The sequence below is a fragment of the Halichoerus grypus genome, chromosome 11 (genome assembly GCF_964656455.1).
Source record: "Halichoerus grypus chromosome 11, mHalGry1.hap1.1, whole genome shotgun sequence".
NCBI classification, from domain to species: domain Eukaryota; kingdom Metazoa; phylum Chordata; class Mammalia; order Carnivora; family Phocidae; genus Halichoerus; species Halichoerus grypus.
The window spans coordinates 62,586,809-62,607,979 of NC_135722.1; the positions used below are offsets into that span (position 1 = coordinate 62,586,809).

Sequence of the window (21,171 nt, forward strand, 5' to 3'; positions counted from 1 at the left end):
TGGTAAATTAGTTTCTTGTTTAGCAAATATTCATTCCTTCTACTTTGAGCTTGGCAATATGATTGGCTTTGGCCAGTGGGGTGTTAGTAGATGTGATGTGAACATAGCTTTTAACTGTGTTTGTGTCCTGGGCTTGTCCTCTTGTGCTTTGGCCATCACAATGAAAATAACATATCCTGGGTAGTACTGTCCCCTCTCTGGGTCCCTGAATGAAACATGTGAAGCAGAGAAGCCAAGCCGGTAATCTACAGCCTAAAGCAGCTGGCCCAGCCAACCAGTAGACACTTATGAGAGAAATAAATGCTTATTGTTATATGCCACTGATTATGTGGTTATTGGTTGCACACCAAAAACTGACTGTTATGTGGAGTGAAAGTAAATGATAGACCGAGCTCTACCATTTACTAGTTGGGCTAGAATATCTGTATCTGTAAAACGAGAGGTTTGCATTCATTGGATCCCAAGTTACTTAACAAGATTTAAAACTCATGATTCTTGAGTATACCACTTCCCACAGCACATTTCCAGAAAACAAGTCAAAATATAACCACTATGAAATGAAGTCTGGAGAAGGATGGAGAGAAAAGGATCCTAGAATCTCTGATTAATTTTATTTTTCTAAAGCAGAAAGAATGGGGTTTGTTAGGATGGTGTTTAGTATAAGACTCTGAGAGGTCTACTGAAAGGCAAAGTATGTCAGGAGAGAAGGCTTCCATGTCCGTTGGCTGCAAAGTACCGAGAGGGTAACAGGCTCCCTTTTCACTAAGTTAGCCTTCAGGGATGTGGGCGTACAGATCATATGCAGGCTTCACTCACTCAGAACTCTCTAAGAACAAGTATTTTCAGCAGCTATCCTAAGATAATATTTAACATATAATGGGGAATAATAAAAAGACTGAGAGAAAAATGTAAACTGTTACAGAGTGTTGAAATGGCAATTTGCTTTTTCTTTCTTTATTTTCCTTGAGTGATTTTAATCTTCATGTAGGGGGTTCCTGCCTTGCAAGAGAGGTGGGACTATACCATATGTAAGGTCCTATTCAAACTTACAATACCATCACATCATGCAAGAATGAGTTTATTTGAAGCATTTTTACATAAGAACCTCAGTGACCCCACTTTGCTAATGGCTGCCACTTTAAGAGCTCTAATAACCCGTAACTTACCATACTAAAAAAAGGGCCGAATTCTCTTCAAATATTTTTTTGTGCCTTTATTAAAAATTTCCTTTGACCACAGATTTCCTCTAGTTATTCAATTGCTGTTTGCATGCATGCCAAAGAATTGTTTCCATGAGGACAGTATATTTCTAAAATCAAACTTGCTAATTGGCAAAATTAATACATTTACTTGCAATGAAATTATTTGTGAGAAAGACAATAATGTATGTTAAAATTTGTCATTTAGGTAATATTTTTAAAAAAGAAAATGTTCTTACGCAACATGACTCAAATGCTCTGGGGAGCTCTGAGATCGTTTTTTCATTAAGTAGACCTGAAATTATGTAACAACTAGAACATGAGAAAGAAAAGAGGAAAACAAAGTATAGAACACTGGGGAATGAGAAAATAGCCTGCGAACGGAACAGTGATTTGTTCAAGGTTACCCAGTGAGTCAGGAACAAAGAGGAGAGTTGGGCCCATGCCAAGACCCAAAGTATATCTACATTAATGGCTATGGGCTAACTCTGCCATTTTCAATAAATGATGTACTCACATATGGAGGAAGATGGTCACATTTACCATTCTCTCAGGGTCTAGTGTATGTTACTTAATAAGTTTTTATTATTTAAATAAAATTATAAATAAACACCTATGAACAAGAAGTTAACAAAGCATGATTTCACATACATAATTTCATTTCATCCCCACAACCACCTCTGAGGTAGGTATTATAAATTAAATTAAAAATTAATTTGGTTTAAAGATTAATTTGGATCCAGAAAAATTAAACTACAGGGTGCTGAAATGGCAATTTGCTGAAGAACACATTGCCAGGATCCAAATTTATAATTTTATATATATAAAAAAGTATATAACCTATACCAAGCAAACCTCTCTATATATCCTACTCTTAAGGAAGCTCAAAGAGGTTTTGCATTAAGTACAAAAATATTGAAGATGAAAAAATAAAAGACCCTTTGAAGAATTCAAAGTCATGCACAAAGTTGATATTTAGGGAATAGAAAGCAATTTGATTAATTTGTTTTATGTGGCTGATTTTACTAGCTAATTGGTTGGGTTACCAATCAAGCATGTCTGCACAAAATCCTTAGTTTCTATTGATAAACTATTTGTACATGAGGGCATCTGGCAGTTAAGGCATAAGAATCTTAATAGAAGGCTTTGAAATAATACAGATCTACCACAAGAAAGCAGTCCCACTTACAAAATCAAGTCTCTGTGTTTAATGTCTACTTCAAAGCACTGCTCATCCGCTTTTGCCAATGTATATAGCAAAGAAATTTACTAGAGTAAAACATAGAATTCCTTAATATACGTGGATCCCTGCCCCAAAGGTATTGGAGCCTCTGTGACAAGTTGTCTTCCACCCAAAGCCACAAGTAGCAGAGGAGAAAGCATACTTTGTTCCCACACTGAGAGGCAGAAAATAAGGAAGGGAAGGAGGGAACATAAGCGACTACATGATAGGAGTTAAGTAAGAGCTCAAACTGTTTAGCCAGGCTACCTGTGTTCATTCTGGGCTCTGCCTCTAATACAACCTTGAAAAAGTCACTTAACCTCTTTATGACTCCGTTTTCTTAATTGTAATATAGAGAAATTAATAGACCCTATCTCATAGGGTTGTTTTAAGGATTGAGTTAATATTTAAGTGCTTAGTGTCAGGTGTACAGTAATCCCAATGTAAACATTTGATAAATGAAAGAAGATAGGAAGAGTAAGAGACAGAATAATGGATGCTATGTGTCTTTAATGTATTGCTTTGCTTCCTTCTAATGGAGTCCTTTTCTTTCCACACCTGGGGCCACTGACTCCTACCAGGGAGCTTTTAACCCCATTTCTTGTCTGACCCCAGATGACCCTTATTCAGAAAGATTTAAGAAGCCCTAGCTCAGTAGTCCAGGTGAGTCAGCACCAAGTCAAGCTCGCTGCTATTCTTGTCCTGACCCCGTGTCCCAGTTTTAGTCACTTGTTCCTGTAATCAAGTCCCAGCCTTGTACTCCAGTTCTAGCATTCCGCTCCCCTGTGGCTGAGTCCTGGCTGGGAGGACCTGCTCAGGATCTCCAGTTCCTATGAGGCAGACGCCTCCCAAAGGGCAGCCTCTGGACTGGAAACACTTTGTTTGGCACACTGTGCATGAACTTTGGAAAATCAGTTGCCTGTATTTAAAAATTCCAAAATTTGACATAAAAATTCAAATTTCCAACTTCTCTGGAAAATGAAATGATCTGGCAGCACTTGATCCCCAGTTCCCCTCAGTATGAACCCACTGGAGCCAACCGGCAGCTGCCCCTTTTGGAAGGCCATGTGCTAACTATTCCCTACTGTCCCCAAGCCCTCCTGCTCCATTTCTGTGAGTTACTGTGAGTTACTTGGTCCCTGTAGGCCTTTGAAGTTGGGGGTCTAAGATTCAGAATAGCCGATACTTAACAAGCATTTCCTTTGTGCCAGGTGCTCTTTCAATTGCTTCACAAGTTTTATTCGTTTAATCAAAGACCAGGAATCTGTTTGTTCTTATCCATTGTCCCTGCAGTCCTTCTCCTTGCTTCAAATTCTCTGTCTGCATGCACCTGTGCCTGTCCCATCTTCCCCAATCACTATTCTCTACCCATTAGTTAGGGCCGCTCAGAAAGCCTTGTTGGGCCTCCATAATGTCAACCACTCACCCACACTGTGGCCTGTTGCCACTCTCCAATCTCCTCTGCCCAGCCAAACTTTGTTGTCAAGAATTTTGGCCATTATAATGACTGTATTTCAGGTACAGAATTCCAGGCTTTACTGATCTGCCTGATCCTAGTATCTGTCTCATGCTCCAGGAATAAACCCACACGTTTCATTATATATAGATAGACTACCCCTCACAAAAATTTGTTACAACTCTTGTTAGAAGCCCAGCAAAATCCATTAAATATTTATTGATAGCTTACTTATGTTCTAGGCCCTGCCACAGAAATTGATTTGAGTACTCCTTTAATAAGAAACCCAAACAAGTTTATCCATCTCTTCTATAATGAATTCATTACTTTTTTCAGGAAACCACCAAGGAAACTAACATTATTTGAACACAATTGGCTTTTTTTTTCTTTTCTCATGATGTGCCCTTGTGCTTTAGAAAACAACGAATGAAAGAGGAAACTATTTGCATGACTAAGCTGAGATTTAGCAAATATCAAAACAAAACTCACAAAACTCATTCTACACATTTCATAAGATTATCTGGACTGGGTAAAACTGAATATGTATTGAATTTTAAATTTAGCTGATTAAGTTCTAACATAATTTTTAAAGAAAGTCTTAATAAAAGTGTTACTTACATAAGGAATCGTGTCCAAAGTATCTGTGTTGACAATTATAGGAGCAGGGCTGGCCTAAAAAGGAGAAACATAAAAAAAATTAAATAACACGTAGTCTCTTTTAAGATAGGATTTGTTAAATGTATTTGAGTTCAACAGTATTTCTTGAGGACCTGTACAGGCACCGTGTCAGGGTTTTGGGGGATAAATGAAATACCTTGGAGTTCGCTGCAACTTCCTCCTTCAAATATTTGTTTGCTACATTTGCTACATAATGAAATGAAGTAAGCAGTTGAGCTTATACTCATTTTCTCTTAAATTCTACCCAACAGTAGGAGGTGAGGATTTGAATTGTGTATGAGGTAAGAATTTCTTATAAATTGGGTGACAGTTAAAATGTATAGCATTTCCTTATAAAATAGCTGTACAAAATAAATTTAACCTCTCTCTCGTGGCAGCAAACTTAAACCCAAACCAGTATTTGTAATCCTTCTCTTTAAACTGCCTTTTGAGAATATGTTGAAAAAAAAGTTTCACTCACTGACATCTTATATATGCTTACCTATTATGCATTCTTTATCCTATCTTTTGTCATTTATGCATTTCTGATCACATACCTTAGAAATCCTTCAATAGGAAATTAAAAATTCATCAAAGATGGCATAAAATCATATCAGGTAGGCTGAACTTTCTTTTTCAAAAAAAAATTTGTACAAAATCTAGTCATTCCCTTTAAAGTTGAGTAGGAAACTGTGTAAAACTGATACAGAAGTGCTACAAGCCAAGTCATTAGAAAATAAGAGATTGCAATCTCTATTTGCATCCACCAATCTGACTTCATGAATATTGAGTAGACCTATCTTTATTTTCTAGTTTCTAGATTTTCACAGCATTTTTTCCTTCATCCCCTGCAGGATCTTTCATCTCCGTCCCAAATTGCAGATTTCATTTAGATAGAGGAAATACTCTCATCATGATTAATCAAGAGCTGTCCTATAAGACACAGTGGTTTTGGCAAGTGCTCAACTTTTGGGACATTTCATTAGTCGTGCCCTCTGGAGTTAACAGAGTTAACAGCTTTTTAATGTCAATCTGTGCCTATGGAATCCTAATCAAATGATACAACAAATGGCAATCCAGCAGATATCACAAAACAGAATTCCTTGTTTTAACACAACACACTGGGCATTACGAGCAGGACCCTGGTCTACTATCTACATGGTGGGTCAGCTAGATGATCACAGTTTATTCATTAACTCCTAAAAGCAAGTACCTCAGGGTGAATGGGGGCTTTGGAGAAAGACAGTTTCCACTGGATCCCACACACAAAAAAACCACCCCAAAACACATACACACACACAAAACAGTGCTTGTAAAGAGGCATGTGGTATAGGGAAAAGAACATGAGGTTTAGAATCAGAAAATCTGGGCTCGAGTTTGGTTTGGCAACTTCCTGATTATATGTTTTGGAGGCTGAGCAACTTCCTGGTGGTGCGATCTAGGGGCAATTACACTAACTCCCTTTGCCTCATTTTCCCTCTCTGTAGAATGGGAATAGAGGTAATCACCTTCTGAAAGAGTTGTTTGAAGAATAAGTGAGGTGATATAGTTCATGAGCTTTGTAAACTTAAATTTCAGAATCAATGTTAAATATTATTATTAGTGTCCCTAAACATGGACCACTGTAAAAATATATTACTGAATGGTTTGTGAACTGTTTATACACCAGAGATTTCAATGCTATGTTAGTGGCTACAATTGCACTAAAGAAAACTAAAGATTAGACCATGTGAAGTACCATTAATTAAATCCATATTACTTGCCCATGTATAAGAATATGCACATATGTCCTCATTTAATTGCCACAAAACCTTATTGATGAAGCATCATTATCACTGTCCCCACATTATAAATGAGATGAGAAAACAGAGGCTCAGGGAAAATGAGAGCTTAGACTTAACACTGGCTTTTCTGACCTCAAAATCCATTTTTTCCACACTAAGCTGCTCCATGATCTCAGTATCTAGGTGGCTCATTGCAAGAGTCCTGCAGTGATTGGAGATCTCTAGTTAGAGCAGCATATGAGACTCAGGCAAACAAAAGACCACTCTGGAGCAAGAGATGCCTTAAGGTCTTACCTATCAGACATTGAAAGCAAGCTGGTGATGCCTGAATGGTTACTGGTGTTGTCATCCTAGTCCATGTTTTAGTTTTGACTTCCTCTCTTGTATGCTTGCTAAATGGTTCCCAGGATGACCCAAAACATTTGTGCCTTGTCTCCTTGACCAGACTGAAAGCTTTCCAAGTATCACACCCAACACTTGTATTTTCCCCTATTATCTAGTATAGTTTGATCAATAAATATGCATTGATTTGATTCCATCTTATTTTGTTTTTCCTCTTATAGATTACATTAATGTGGTCTAGGAATAAATTTTTACATAAGCCCCTTTCCTATATGATGCCATTTATCGCTTTCATCTGTTTGTGTTGCTATTTTCCGTTTCATATATGTAAATTTGGTTCTTCTAATCAGACTCTATGCTTAAAAAATGACAAGGATGTACACTTTCCTAGAATTCTTCACAGCACTTGGGTACACCAAAGGAGCTCAGTAAATACTTAGGAATTATTGACTAAATACTACAAAGTAGCTACAAAGTATGAGGGTATAAAGGAAAGTCATACTTTGTAAGCTTCGGAGAGCATTTCTAGGACAACTCCAAAATCTCCTCTGTTACCAACAAGACTGTGACTACTTTTCCAATATCTACTGTCACTTTCTTTCCTTAACCAGTCCCTATTGCTTAACTGTCCAGCTTTTACAAAATAATGATTATTTCATAACTGTAGGATGTCAAGGTTGTGAAGTATAATTTATGTTCCGTGGAAAGCTCATTGCTCCTTTTTTGGTGCTAAAAAGATCCAGAAGCCCCATTAATGTCTGCATTTTTTAAAGTCACTAAAAATGCACGAAAAAACAGAGTATATGGAATGTGTGAATCCACAGATACAACACATGCGTCTGACATGGGCAAATCCCTGGCATGATCAGCAAGGAGATATCATGGTTCTCTGCTCTGCATCCCACTGTGCTGCTACATCCGGCTCTCTGAAGACCAGATCTCCCATTGCTCTGCTCCAGGCCCCTCACAGTGCTCCCCAGATTATTTGCACAGAAGCTTCTTGGAATCTTTAAGGTACTCAATGGCACATATCAGCAGAGAATAAAAATCCCAAGGGGTGACAGAGTATTCTAAGTATGGCCCATGAGTGTGCTCTTCTCACCAATTGTTAATTTCAGTTCTCCCCTTGGCTCATCCTGGCTTCTGTTTCTTTTCTCACTTTTGGAATCATGTGAGTCCATGCCAGTTTGATCAAGTTTGGTTTCAGATTCTTCAAACCAATTCCCTAGTTACTTTGATGGTTCCCTCTAAGCTTTATCTCCATGATGTGTGGTGCTCTGCTATACACACAATCTCCTTCCATATTGGGTATTCTATTTAATTGAACCCCTAAATCAAACTGGTGACTTATCAGATGCCAGCATCCTACTTCAGATGCTTATTTCCATTTATTGGAAAGAGACTTTTAACAAATATGAAAAAATCTTTTCATCAGAAGTTTCAAGGCTTGTCTTCATGTAAATCTAGTCAAGGATTTTTGAAACTATAAAGGTTTAAGAAAATCAATGTCTCTTAGGTGGCCCAAACGATGAGATATAAATGGTTTGCATTTTATATTACATTCTCTTCTATGTGGAGAAAGTCAGTTTACAGCAAGAAGGAAGTATAAAGCTAATTGTAGAGAAGCCAGAAGCAAATAGAGAGAATAGCGAATAATTTAAGCTATTAGATCAAGTTATTCATGAATTCCAGCCCCCTTCCTCTCTTTGAATTCTATGGGATACCCAAATACTTTTAAATTATAGCCATACTTTGCTTATGCTAGTAAAGGATAAACTGCTGCTGCTTGCCACCAAGAAAATGTAATTAAAAAAGAATCTGACATAATGAATGCAAATTTTCAAAGGGGTTCATTGATTCTGACTGATGTGGTTACTTCTTGATATTTTTTAAGTGCTAGATTTGAGAAATACTTCTGACATATATGGGCAAGTGTTCACCAGGTCAGCTACAGTCAGGAAGCCTCATCAAGCAAGGTGTAGGCAGGGAAGGTACATCAGCCAGTCAGCCAAAGAGCACACTCTGGAAAGTTTATATCTGACCAGTGAGAAGGTCACAAGACAAATCTGGGCCTATATCTAAACTTTGAAGAAGCAAAGTGGAAAAGGAGAGAAACCTACATTTAAGTCAAGGGACTTAAATAAAGCAGGAACTGAACAGTAACACAGATGGGGTTAAGAAATTGTGCAGGGATTTCAAATGACCTGGAACATGGAAGTTGAAGGCAAGCGGTTGTCAAGCCAAATTAAGTAGGAGGTAAAATACGGCAAGAATAACATGTTAGCTGCTTTTGGGGCACAGTATCTCTGGTTTATCTTCTCAGGCTTAAAAGACAAGGTTCTTGAGTGGGCAAGAAGCAACACAGGTCATATAAATGACTTTCATATGTGGTGTGGCATGACAGCTTGAAACAAAATGGAAGCTACTGAAAGTTTTTAAATGAGTCCATTTGTTATGCATGTGATTTCACTGAGACAACTAAAGATCTCCAGACTTCAAGGTAGATATCAGCTGGCTTAGGTCAGCTGCTACAAGGTTATTAATAGTCTAGCTTCACAATTCACATAATTCACACATTAGGCTGAGCCCCAGTCAGACCATGTCCTAATTCTAACCGGGGAAGTAGAATATTGGAGTTACTACCCACAGCAGGTCTGAAATGAGATCTCTAACATTAAGTACTGAATTGGTATGCTAAGGATTGAACTCAGGATAACTTTATTTTGTTTCAGGTCTTCCGCCCTAATATTCCACTATGTTGGCCCATTCTGGAAATAAAAAATGTGATGTGGTTGGGGTTGGGGAGACTTCTACCTCAATTTCCTGCCTTTAGTTCTCTGTTAGACATGAAACCCTTTCTTCCCTCTCCTTTCCCATAATCTATTGAGCTGGAGCGTCACATCCTTAGGCATTGGCGTGGAGAGTCCTACTCCAACTTGAAGGATTTACGAGGACCTGCAATTGTCCGTGAGCATCATCACTCTCTGAAATCTCATAGTATCCTGACCCAGCCACACCTGGACCTTCTGAATATTACCACTGGGATGGATAATAATAAGGTTGAGCATTTATATAGCACTTATTTCTATCAATTAACTTATTTAATCTTCACATAACCCAATGAGTCAGGTACCATTATTCTCAGCTCACAAGTGAGGAAGCAGAGGTTAAGTAATTTTTCCAAAGTCATACATATGGTAAGCAGACTGTCTTCAAACCTAGACAGTTTAGCTCAGAGTCCATACTTTTGACAATTATGCTCTACTGCCTCTCAGAATGGAACTGGACTTTACCAGAGCTCTTTGGAGTCTAACTTTTACTGCTCACTAACAAGTCAGAGGCCAGCTCAAAGCAAAGTTAGATATATCCACGTGGATCCTGGCTGGTGCCGGAGCCCTCCCCTCCTCACTCTGTCCCAGTTACTGGGCCCTGGTATATCATGTGAACAGGCCTGCTGAAGGCATGGCTTAGAAGAAGATCAATGGCACAGGCATAGCCTGTTGACTCAATCAGGATTTTTTTGAGTAAGCTCCAAAGCTTTGGTAAATAACTGATTAAAGACATATTGTTGGCTGTGTGAGAAACAAAAGAAACAAATCCACTCTATATATAAAACTTTAAAGTTGAGACCTTAAGGATCATTTAATTCTACCCTTTCACTTTATAAATATGAAAATGGAAACAGAAAGGAAGTGGCATGCCCCAAATCTCACAATTATTTAATATCAAAACTGAAGACAGGATAACAATAACAAGAAGAACAAGAATAAACTGTTAAGCATTTTTTAAATGACTATTATGTTCCAGAGGCTGTGGTAAATACTTAAGATGCATCAGTGCGTTTACTTCTCAAAATGTTTTAAGGAAAACATTATTGTTTCCATTTGGAAGGACAGAAGAAAGGAAGAAAGGAAGGGAGGGAGGCTCAAAGTATCTAAGTCACTTGCCTAAGGTCACACATCTAAGAGGACCACAACCAGATTTCAAGCCCATGTCTTTCCTAGCCCCAGATCTCATGCTGATAATCACCACCATCTCCTGATTCCCTCTGCTGATTTTTTTCCAGGCTACACGTTGAAATGCAGTTATTTTCTGTCCTGCAAGTTGCTGGCTCCTCTTTCACTGTCTGAAGAGAAATTTCTCACCATACTGACTCAGATTCAATTTCCCAATTCTCAGAGGGTTTCTAAGTCCCTTAATCTCTTTCAAACCCCTACTTAAAAAATGGGACAACGCTATTTTCCAGTTAACCTATTTCACGAGAAGTTAGCTGGAGAAATAATGCATGTGAAGCAAAAAGAGAGGTACTCCACAGATGTAAGTTTATATTATTACTGTGGTTATTTTTTGTTTTCCTGGATTTTCTCCTTTTCATATTCTCTCTCTACAAGACCAACCAGGTGCGTGCAGTTTGATCCAGTAGAGCTCTGAGTCATCACCAGTAGTAGCATCAAGTGGTTCTGGTCTGTACCCTGTTTTGCCCTTACCCTGCAGTGACATAGCCCCCGCCCTCCCACATGTATACAGGTAAGGACACTGAGGCAATAACAGGAGGGTGGGTGATTGAACAGTTAATTGTTTGCAGGTTAAAGACTATGCAGGATGTCTCAGGGGGACAACTCTGGAGGAAGCAAAGACCTTGGTCCCTCTGCCTAACACTTAACAAAATGCACAGATAGCTACCTACCTAGCTTACCATTGGCCTAGCTTGGGAAAAAAAGTGGTGCCTGGTGGCTTTGTAGGTTGAGTATCAGATTCTTGGTTTTTGGCTCAGGTCGTGATCTCCCAGTCTGGGGATGGATCCCCACATCAGGCTCATGCATAGCAGGCAGTCTGTTTCCCTTCCCCCCCCAAGCCCCTCCCACCATAGGCGCTCTTTCTCTCTCTCTGAAATAAATAAATAAATAAGAAAGAAAGAAAGAAAGAAAGAAAGAAAGAAAGAAAGAAAGAAAGAAAGAAAGAATCTTAAAAAAAAAGGGGGGGACATTGGACAAAAATGGCATATTTGTGTTTGGCCTGAATTCAATTCAACTCTGCCTGCCTGAACTCTCTTAATAATAAACATAATATTATCTTCACTTTACAGAAAACTGAGGCACAGAGATGTTAACCAATGTGCCCAAGGTCATCCAGCTGGTGATAGCAGGCCAGGAGTCAAACCTGGAAGTCTTGTTCCTATGTGGGTAACTTTTAAACAACTGCAAAACATTTGCTTGGATTTGATAAGTTTCCAGAAGTCTGTGCTAGTTAACACGACTTCCCTCACTGATCCTTGAAAACATACCATTAGTCTTTTTATCCCTGTGGATTGAAGTGTTAACATACCTGCTTCATCCTCCCTTAAAATACAAGGTAGTGTAACACTTTGCAGAAAATAGATGATATCCTAAAGACCTCAGGTAGGCTGAGTTAAGTACCCCTATCCCTGGTGCAGAAAAGATGGGGTAGCTTGCAGAGTGAGGAACAGAAAGTGGAGACCTGGAACCAAACAAACTTTTCTTTATGTTTTCTCTAGAATTAATTTCACTTAGAGATAAAAGTTGATTAAACTACTAGATATGAGGGCTCTTCGGATTTCAATCCAGTTCCCCTGACACATACCTCTCTGCACTTAGTATAAAAGGCAAAAATAAATGACTCACCAAAACTTCAGATCATCACTGAAACTCAAATTGATAATTGCATTATACTGACCACAAATACCATGCTTTATAACTTATAGAGTGTGTTTATACACATTAGATCATTTAATTTCCACAGAAAGGGAACTAACATTGATTGAGCAAATACCCATTGTGTGTCAGGCAAATATGATAAGCTTTTTACCTGTGTTTTCTTATTTACTCCTCATAGAACCCAGAGGGCCTGTTGGAATTTTCCTTTGTTTAATAATTCAGTGAATTTCCTAACGTCAAACAGCTAGAGAAGAGAAAGCTGGGATTCAAACCCAGGCCCTTTGACTCTAAATCCCTTGCTTTTCTCCATTTCTGCCACAAATTCCACCGATTCACACTGAGCATTTACAAACCTAACTGCTTTATTTATGCAAATGCTCTCTGGAGATAGCACGAAAAATGGAGTCATTAGCTCAAATCTCAAATGTGGTTTAGTCAATGTGCCCCATGCCATATAACCATACATACTTAATTCACTGATTCACTCCATGTGGTGTTATTCCTGGAAAGATCCATGTGGATACCATCTGCTCCTTTTTGCTAAGCCACCAAAGAGCTATAATCTCAGCAGCACAGTTGTATTTTCCACACTTAGGTAACAGAATTCTAAGCAAGCTGTCACCCTGGTTCATTAGGCTAAAGTAGGGCTAGTTTCTTCTGTAGTACATGGATGAAGGTCTTGCACACAGTAGGATCAATAAATGGATACTATTTACTCCCTTCCCTCTCCTTTCTTTCCATCAAGTCAAGATTCTCACTACTCCAAGCACACACCTTGCTCATATCTATCATAAGATACTGTTTCCATTTCTTCCTTCTCTTACATCATGAATCAATCATGGTTATCTACCTAACCAAATTCTATCCATCCTTCAAGGACAATCTAAAGCCCTAGACTCTCCATGAAAGTTTTCTCAATCCTGACTGCAGGTCTCAATCTATCTATCTGTCCTGCCCTCCAAATGTAAAAACGTGCATTAGTTGTATTACTTCCGTTCACACTGAGTTATAAATGTTAAAGGAAAGAAATTATGTGACAGAACTAAGCTCTGACATTCTTAATGAACGTTTCTTTCTGTTCTTATACATGCTGATGGCTAACTGATTCATGTGTGATATTCATATCTCCTTGCTGAAACTGTAATTGTTTTGAGGGTGGGACTCTTAACCAGCCTCCTCCAGCTAGCTCCCATCAGTGCTTGACATACAATATACTCAAAGATGTTTGTTAGTGGGTTTTTAGACCTTTGAAACTAGAGCCACAGCAACAAGAGGTAGGACTCATGAGAAACCCATGAGGCAACAGATTAGGTGAAATGGGTAGAAAGGGGTAACTGCACACTGCCCCCTGGTGACTACTCTTGTACAACTGATGCTGTGGATGGGAGCATCTGGAACTTGTCATGCACTATAGATAGACTTTGCTAGTCTGAAGCATGACATGTAAATTAAGGACAATTATAAACAGAAAGACTCTTCTATGCCTATCATATGCTGGTCATTTATATTCATTCTCTTCTCCTCATTACAAGCTTATGAATTACATGCTATCATTATGCTCATTATACCGATAGCAAAAGTGAGGCATGGGCCTGTAATGCAACTTATCCAAGGTCATTAGACTAATAACTAGTGGTGCCAAGGCTCACTCTTCTTTTTTTTTTTAATTTTTAATTTTAAAAAATATATCAGTTTTGGTTATACAATATAGTGATTCAACAATTCCATACATCACCCTGTGCTTATCATCACAAGTGCACTCCTTAATCCCCATCACCTATTTAACCCATCCCCCACCCCCTCCACACTGGTAACCATCAGTTTGTTCTCTATAATTAAGAGTCTGTTTCTTGCTTTCTCTCTCTCTCTCTCTCTTATTTTTTTCTTCCTTTGGTTGTTTTGTTCCTTAAATTCCACATATGAGTGAAATCATATGATATTTGTCTTTCTCTGACTTATTTTGCTTAGTGTTATACTCTCTAGCTCCACCCATGTCATTGCAAATGGCAAGATTTCATTCTTTTTTTATGGCTGAATAATATTATACTTATATATAATTATATATGATATATGAATTATTTGTGATTGAGATATATATATATACATATATATATATATCTATCTCACATCTTCTTTATCCATTTATCAACTGATGGGCTATTGTAAATAATGCTGCTATAAACATAGGGGTGAATGTATCCCTTTGAATATTCTTTGGGTAAATACCCAGAGTGCAACTGCTGGATCATAAGGTAGTTCTATTTTTAACTTTTTGAGGAACCCCAATACTATCTTCCACAGTGGCTGCACTAGTTTGCGTTCTCACCAACAGTGCATGAGTGTTCCCCTTTCTCCACATTCTCATCAACACCTGTTGTTTCTTGTGTTTTTGATTTTAGCCATTCTGACAAGTGTGAGGTGATATCTCATTGTAGTTTTAATTTGTATATCCCTGATGATAATGATGATGAGCATCTTTTCATGTTTATACTGGACATCTGAATGTTTTCTTTGGAGAAATATCTGTTTATATCTTCTGCCCATTTTTTAATTGGATTATATGTTTTTGGGGTGTTGAGTTGTATCAGTTCATTACCCTTTATAGGATATGTCATTTGCAAACATCTTCTCCCATCCGTAAGTTGCCTTTTAATTTTGTTGATTATTTCCTTGGCTGCACAGAAGCTTTTTATTTTGATGTAACCCTAATAGTTTATTTTTGCTTTTGTCTCCTTTGCCTCTGGAGATATATCTAGAAAGAAGTTGCTGTGGCTGATTTCAAAGAAGTTACTACTTGTGTTCTCTTCCAGGATTTTTGTGGTTTCATAGGTCTGAAATGGTTTCATATGGTTTTATAGGTCTTTAATCCATTTTTGAATTTATTTTTTGTGTATGGTATAAGAGAGTGGTCCAGTTTCATTCTTTTTTATGTGGCTGTCCAGTTTTCCAAAAAGATCACTCTTCATGACTCCAAATCCATATGTTTGTTGTAACACCATCCTGTGTAAAGCAAGGAAGGCAGCACTGGAATTGCTCCATGTTCTAACTTACATCGAGCTGTACATTTTAGAAATTGGAAAGGCAGAAGGAAACACGAGGTTTAATGAAAAGTTAGAGATTTAAAGATCATAAATAAAGAAAAATGGCATCCTAAGAACTTGCTAAATGTGAAGGCCTATATCAAAAGATTAACCCAAACAAAACATTTATTTATTTATTTATTTATTTTTTAAAGATTTTATTTATTTATTTGACAAAGACAGAGACAGCGAGAGAGGGAACACAAGCAGGGGGAGTGGGAAAGGGAGAAGCAGGCTTCCCGCCAAGCAGGGAGCCCGATGCAGGGCTCGATCCCAGGACCCTGAGATCATGACCCGAGCTGAAGGCAGTCGCTCAACCAACTGAGCCACCCAGTCGCCCCCAAAACATTCATTTAAAGTCTCATATTTTATCTTAAAAAGTTCTCATAGTTTTAATATTTTACTTCATAACTATCTATTTTTTATTTTATTTTTTAAAGATTTTATTTATTTATTTGAGAGAGAGAGAAAGTGAGAGAGAGAGAAAGAGCGTGAGAGGGGGGAGGGTCAGAGGGAGAAGCAGACTCCCTGCCGGGCAGGGAGCCGGATGTGGGGCTTGATCCCGGGACTCCAGGATCATGACCTGAGCCAAAGGCAGTCGCTTAACTGACTGAGCCACCCAGGTGCCCCTCTATTTTTTTAAATATAAGAATGTTTGAAGTTATTTATAATGGAGTCAACCTAATGTCTCAGGTAGTTCTTGCATGGCTATCAAAAGTTAGGCACTTTACCTCCCTGGAAGTAACCACAATCCAGTTGAGGAATTATGTCACTGGCATAAAGATGGCACTGGACTGGGAATCAGGAGATTGAAGCTTTAGAACCAGCAAGTTCATTAACTCAGGGTGAAGAAGCAATTCACTGAGCCTCCCTACTCATTTCTATATTTGAAGAGTAGAGAGTGAAATGGATGACCTCTAAGAGTCTATGTCTCATCAAGGATTTGATTTCACTCATCATAAATTTTGCTCTACTGGGAAATACTAGAAAGAAAGCAGGGATGCTATACAAATCTTCTTTCTGGATAATGATGATCTCTGCTTTTATCATTCAGGTACAGAAAGTTAGAAGCTATGATGTTAAGAAAGCCATGGTGAAATAAGACAAAAATCAAATTGGAAAAAGATCAATGATATAAAGTGGTTTCTAATGAATTGGCTAAAGGATGAGGTTCTGCATATCTTAGAGAAGGTACCTCCAAATGCATTTATGATCATCTTGCTCTATGTTTATAGTCTATATTTTGTTTTTCTTGTGAATAAGTTAATTTTCTGGCCTTAAGACCATGCAATTAGTGGCAAAGAATTCCCTCCCATATTAAAAACTCAAAAATATTTGAAGTGAAGTAAAGAAGTATTACCAAGCTCTTTCTTCTATCCTTGCCTCTCCCCATTTTCTATAAGACTTATCTCCAAAATGAAGAATTTGCTAACATCCAAATTCTGTTTTCCTTTTTCCCCCCTATTAACCAGAATTTGATATTAGATCATACAAAGTTTAAAAACATAATAGGCTAAACCATAGAGAAAGTCTTAAAATATTTCATTCAGATTTTTTTTTTTTTGCATGAGAGGAAATGTTAAGGAGAGAGACAAAAAGGCGATATGAGTTTGGTTTACTGTTTTACCATTAGTAACCCATAATGTGCTAATGTCCATGTTAGACTGGAAGGTATTTCAATACCTGCCTCTGAAACATGGCACTTAGCCTGGGTTGCAGAAGGAACAAAGTAGAAAACACTTTAGTTCCATTTCCATTATTTTAAATTCTGATAATATCTATAAGCCTATCAATCTCCCTTTAGCCATTCTGTCTTCAAAATTAACGTTATATTTGGAATTGTTTTCATTAGGGAAAAACAGAAAAAATAGGTTAAAAAAGAAAAGAAGTGAATGAGGACGAGAAAAATAGAAGCTAGCTAACTATTGCTAGCATTTGCTGATGCCAAAGAATATATTCTGCAGATGTGTTTGTATATTGTCATTGACTAGGCAATGAACTCTTTGTTCCACAGCAAAGAGCCTACAAATCTCTAGGTCCAAAATGCCAACCAGTTCCTAGCCCCACAGCTGCCCTAGCTTCCCAGAGGGGCAATGTCTATGTCAGTCTTGGTTTCTCAGTTTTCCGATGGCTCCCTTACTCCCAGTTATTCTGCAAAGCAAGGGTTCTGCTTGCCAATTAACCTCCTTTTAGTCTCGGGATAAGCTACAGTTTTGTGTTTCGGAGTAAAGACGGAAGAGTATTATCTGTTGATGTGGGTTAGAGGAGAGAAAAGGAAACAGTAAGAGAGAAGAATAAAAAGAGGAGAAAGAAGGCATAGAGGAGGTTGTTTTATGGTGTGTGTGGACTCTGCCATAAGTGGAGAGCAAACTGGTAGTTCTCAAGCTGACTCTCCTCTTTACTCTCGGACCACTTTGTCCACCGAAACTGTAAACTCAGACATACTACAACCTTCATTTGTTTTTATAAAAGATGTCTTTAACTAACTGGAAAAGTGATAACTTCCTTATGAATATAATGTTTGCAACCTTACATTTTATGACCCCTTTTTGCCCACTCTAACTCAACAAAAACATTCGCCTGGTATGTGTTTATGTTATAGGATGAGCACCTCCTAGTTTTGTACTTGGAGTCAGCAGATAAGGTGTCTAGGGATGGTTGTGGTACTGTAGAACTTGGTCAGGTCACTTGACTCTCTAAATTATTTCTAAGGTTACATACAGCTATAAATAAGGATTGGGTAATTCCTGATTTTAATTTTACCTAATTTTGAATATCATAAAAATAGTAATAAAAGGAGTTTAGGACTTGGGTCATCTGACTGAGATTTAAGAACTTTCCCCTCACCTATATTATGATTTTAGCCTTGTTTAAACTGTCACATTTTCTGTTTATGTATAATGGAGATACAAATAATTATTTATCAACCCAGTGTGCTTCTTTGAGAAGCAAACGAGATCATATATAAAAACCCTATGCAATTTGTAGAAGAATACATTGGACTAATTAGCAACGTTAATAATGGCAACCCTTCCTGGGCACTTTCTTTGGTTAGACGTTGTGCTAAGGGTTTAACTCACATTATCTCATTTAAAACACAGACAACCCTCAAGAGATCTGTATAAATCCTAATTTCACAGAGAATGAAGCTGAGGTCCAGGAAAGTTAAGCAAGGATTCAGACCTTTCAAAATTTCAGATTTTTCAAAGTAGCTAAAACTCTTGAATTGGAGCAAACATACACTGGATTGAGCTTCTAGTCTTACTAGGTTATATCTTACTCCTTAACCACTTCTGATTCTAGCCACTTCAACTTTTTCAACTTTAATTCTCTTATAAATAATACGGAATTATTAAAACCTGCCTTGCTAGGTTATAAAGAGAAATAATGTAATTTACGCTGCTTTGAAAACTGTAACAAGATAGAGCAGTATAAGGAAGATGGTAGTAGCTGTATAGAGGGGATCTCAAGAGTAGCAATAGCAAAAGCAGTATATTTTCAAGATAAAAATCAGAAACTCCATTGTTGTTAAGCATCTCCCTGCTAAATAAAAAGATCTAAATGAAGCTTAAAGAAGTACAACATATCTAGTATTAGCTCATTAAAGTTTTTAAGGATTTGATATGTGTGTGTTTTAATTTTGTTTTGCTACTTGGAGGAGGACTGATATTAGCTCTGAACACTACCTGTTTTTCTGCTCTGTAACAAAATGTTGTGGGTCCTATTTTTGCAATTATTGGAGTGGGTAGGGAAAGTGGGAGTGGCAGAGAATGGGCTTTACTCTGTTGTACGGTAACATATATCTGCACTGATACCCATTGTAATGAGTCCACATAAACATTGTACAAGGAGCAACAATGGGATAAAGAGAAGGCATCCTGCACCTGGCATGAATTTTTCATGGACTCGAGATGCCTATGCACAGGAATCACAAGACCAGCAGTCAAAGAAAATGTAAACTGCACAAGTGAGGAAGATAAAAAAGATAGCAAGTTCTTGCTTTTTTGTTAGAAAACAAAAGGAACAATCTCATTCCACTTTACCAGAAATCTGCAAATGTTCATGCAGTCCCAGGCTGTTGCAATTATTCAGGTCGCTTCTGATGTAGTTATCTCCCCCCCCCCCTTTGGTTGAATATCTCTATAGATTAAGTGTCATCTTTGTTCCTTTACTAATAGAAATTCCATTAATAGCCTTGTTCATATTCTTCAGGAGGAAATAGACTAAAAACTGGGGTATTACTAGACAGAAGTGTGAAGTGAGGCTAAGAGGAATGAAACAGAGAAATGAATCCGACATGATTGAGGATGATGAGTCAAGTAATATTTAGAATCCAAAAAGGACAAAACACACTTGGAACACCATGAACTAGGACTGAAACTCATCATTGAGCAAATCCTATTTAGAGCTGACCTAAGCTTACAATGTCTCAAAGTCAACATCCAAGGACCAGAGGCAGGGTCTGTGGAAGTGATAGTGGGGCCAAGGAGACAGGCTTTAAGGAAGTATTCCAGACAAGAAGCATTATTCCTCATTATCATCCCATTGCTGCCTAAGTTCTCACATTTTAAGTATTAATCGGCCCATGTAGGTTTATTTAGCAAACATCATATTTAAGGCACTATAGTTGGAACTGCAGAAAGTAGGTAGGAGAAGCACAAGGTTTTGCCCTATAAGGAGTTTACAGTGTCATGTAAAAATAAGAGAAATCCCTCAAATTTTTGTAATACAAAGCCAAGCAATATCACAAGAGAAATAGAGGCAAAGTCCCATGGTGGGTGTGAAAGAGGAAGGCAGGTGGGATTAGGGTGAGAAGGCCTGGGTTCTCTCCTGGTCTTACCACCTGTATGATAAAAAACAAGGTACCTGACCCCCCTGATCTAAAACAGAGATGATAATATTGGGGCCGTTTCCTGTTGGTATTGTGATGATTAATAAGAAAGAATAGATTAAAGCAGTGTGTGAGCACATTCTCTACTCTTATTTTTCTTCAGGGAATGTCAATCAGGGTTGAAATAATGAGGGAGAAGGCACAGAAGTCTTGGGGAAGGTGACGTGAGTTAAGTCTTAAATGATGGAACCTCACCTTTCAAGCCCAGTGTACTCAGCTGAGCTGCTTGCCTTCTCTCCGGCTATTGTTCTGCTCTTTCTTGTAGGGCTAGTTCCTGTCCCTGGACCACTAACTAGCCCTTGTCTTCATGAAGGTTCTCTGGTTGTAGAGAATAGAAAGCCACTTACAGTAGCTTAAGCAAAATCTGAACTATCAAGTTGAAAGAACAGGAAGCATGGCAGGTTAACCATCTGATGAACAGGAATTAAGGACTGGGGATTCCGAGAGACCCAGGAGACCACAGTCCCCTCTGCCAGTCTCTCACTGTTCCTATCAGGCTCATTTCTTTCAGTATCTTTCTTAGGGACCATGTGGTTTCTCATCTCCTTTTCTCTTTCTACATTTCTTTCATATCTGTACATAAGCTATCTCTGTGTCTCTAGGCCTATGCCCTCACCTACAGGCACAGTTAACCTGCAGGCCAGGATGTATGTAGTAAGGGTAATGAAGCCAGGTGTCTGCAAGTCATCTTTTTTTCCACTGGAGATTCTCTTCAAAGGCTCCAGTGCCTACATCTGAGCCCGAATTATTCAGTGACTTCTTGTTGTCCCTGACCTGCTTGCCTGGTGCTCAAAGAGGAAGATCAGGACTCGGGGAAAGTTGGTAACTAGCCCTCATTCCACACTGCTTTTCTATGCCTCAGGGC

General features: G+C 38.3%; 1 protein-coding gene across 26 annotated transcripts in view; it reads right to left on the reverse strand.

Annotated features, from left to right (window-relative positions):
* DLG2 (discs large MAGUK scaffold protein 2) overlaps positions 1-21,171 on the reverse strand; it is a 2,206,895-nt gene that overhangs the window by 740,825 nt on the left and 1,444,899 nt on the right. For all 26 annotated transcript variants that reach the window (XM_078058613.1, XM_078058610.1, XM_078058611.1 and 23 more), the window contains one exon: positions 4,496-4,549. In XM_078058613.1, coding sequence (XP_077914739.1) covers positions 4,496-4,549 — 54 coding nt within the window. The remainder of the gene's footprint in view (positions 1-4,495; positions 4,550-21,171) is intronic.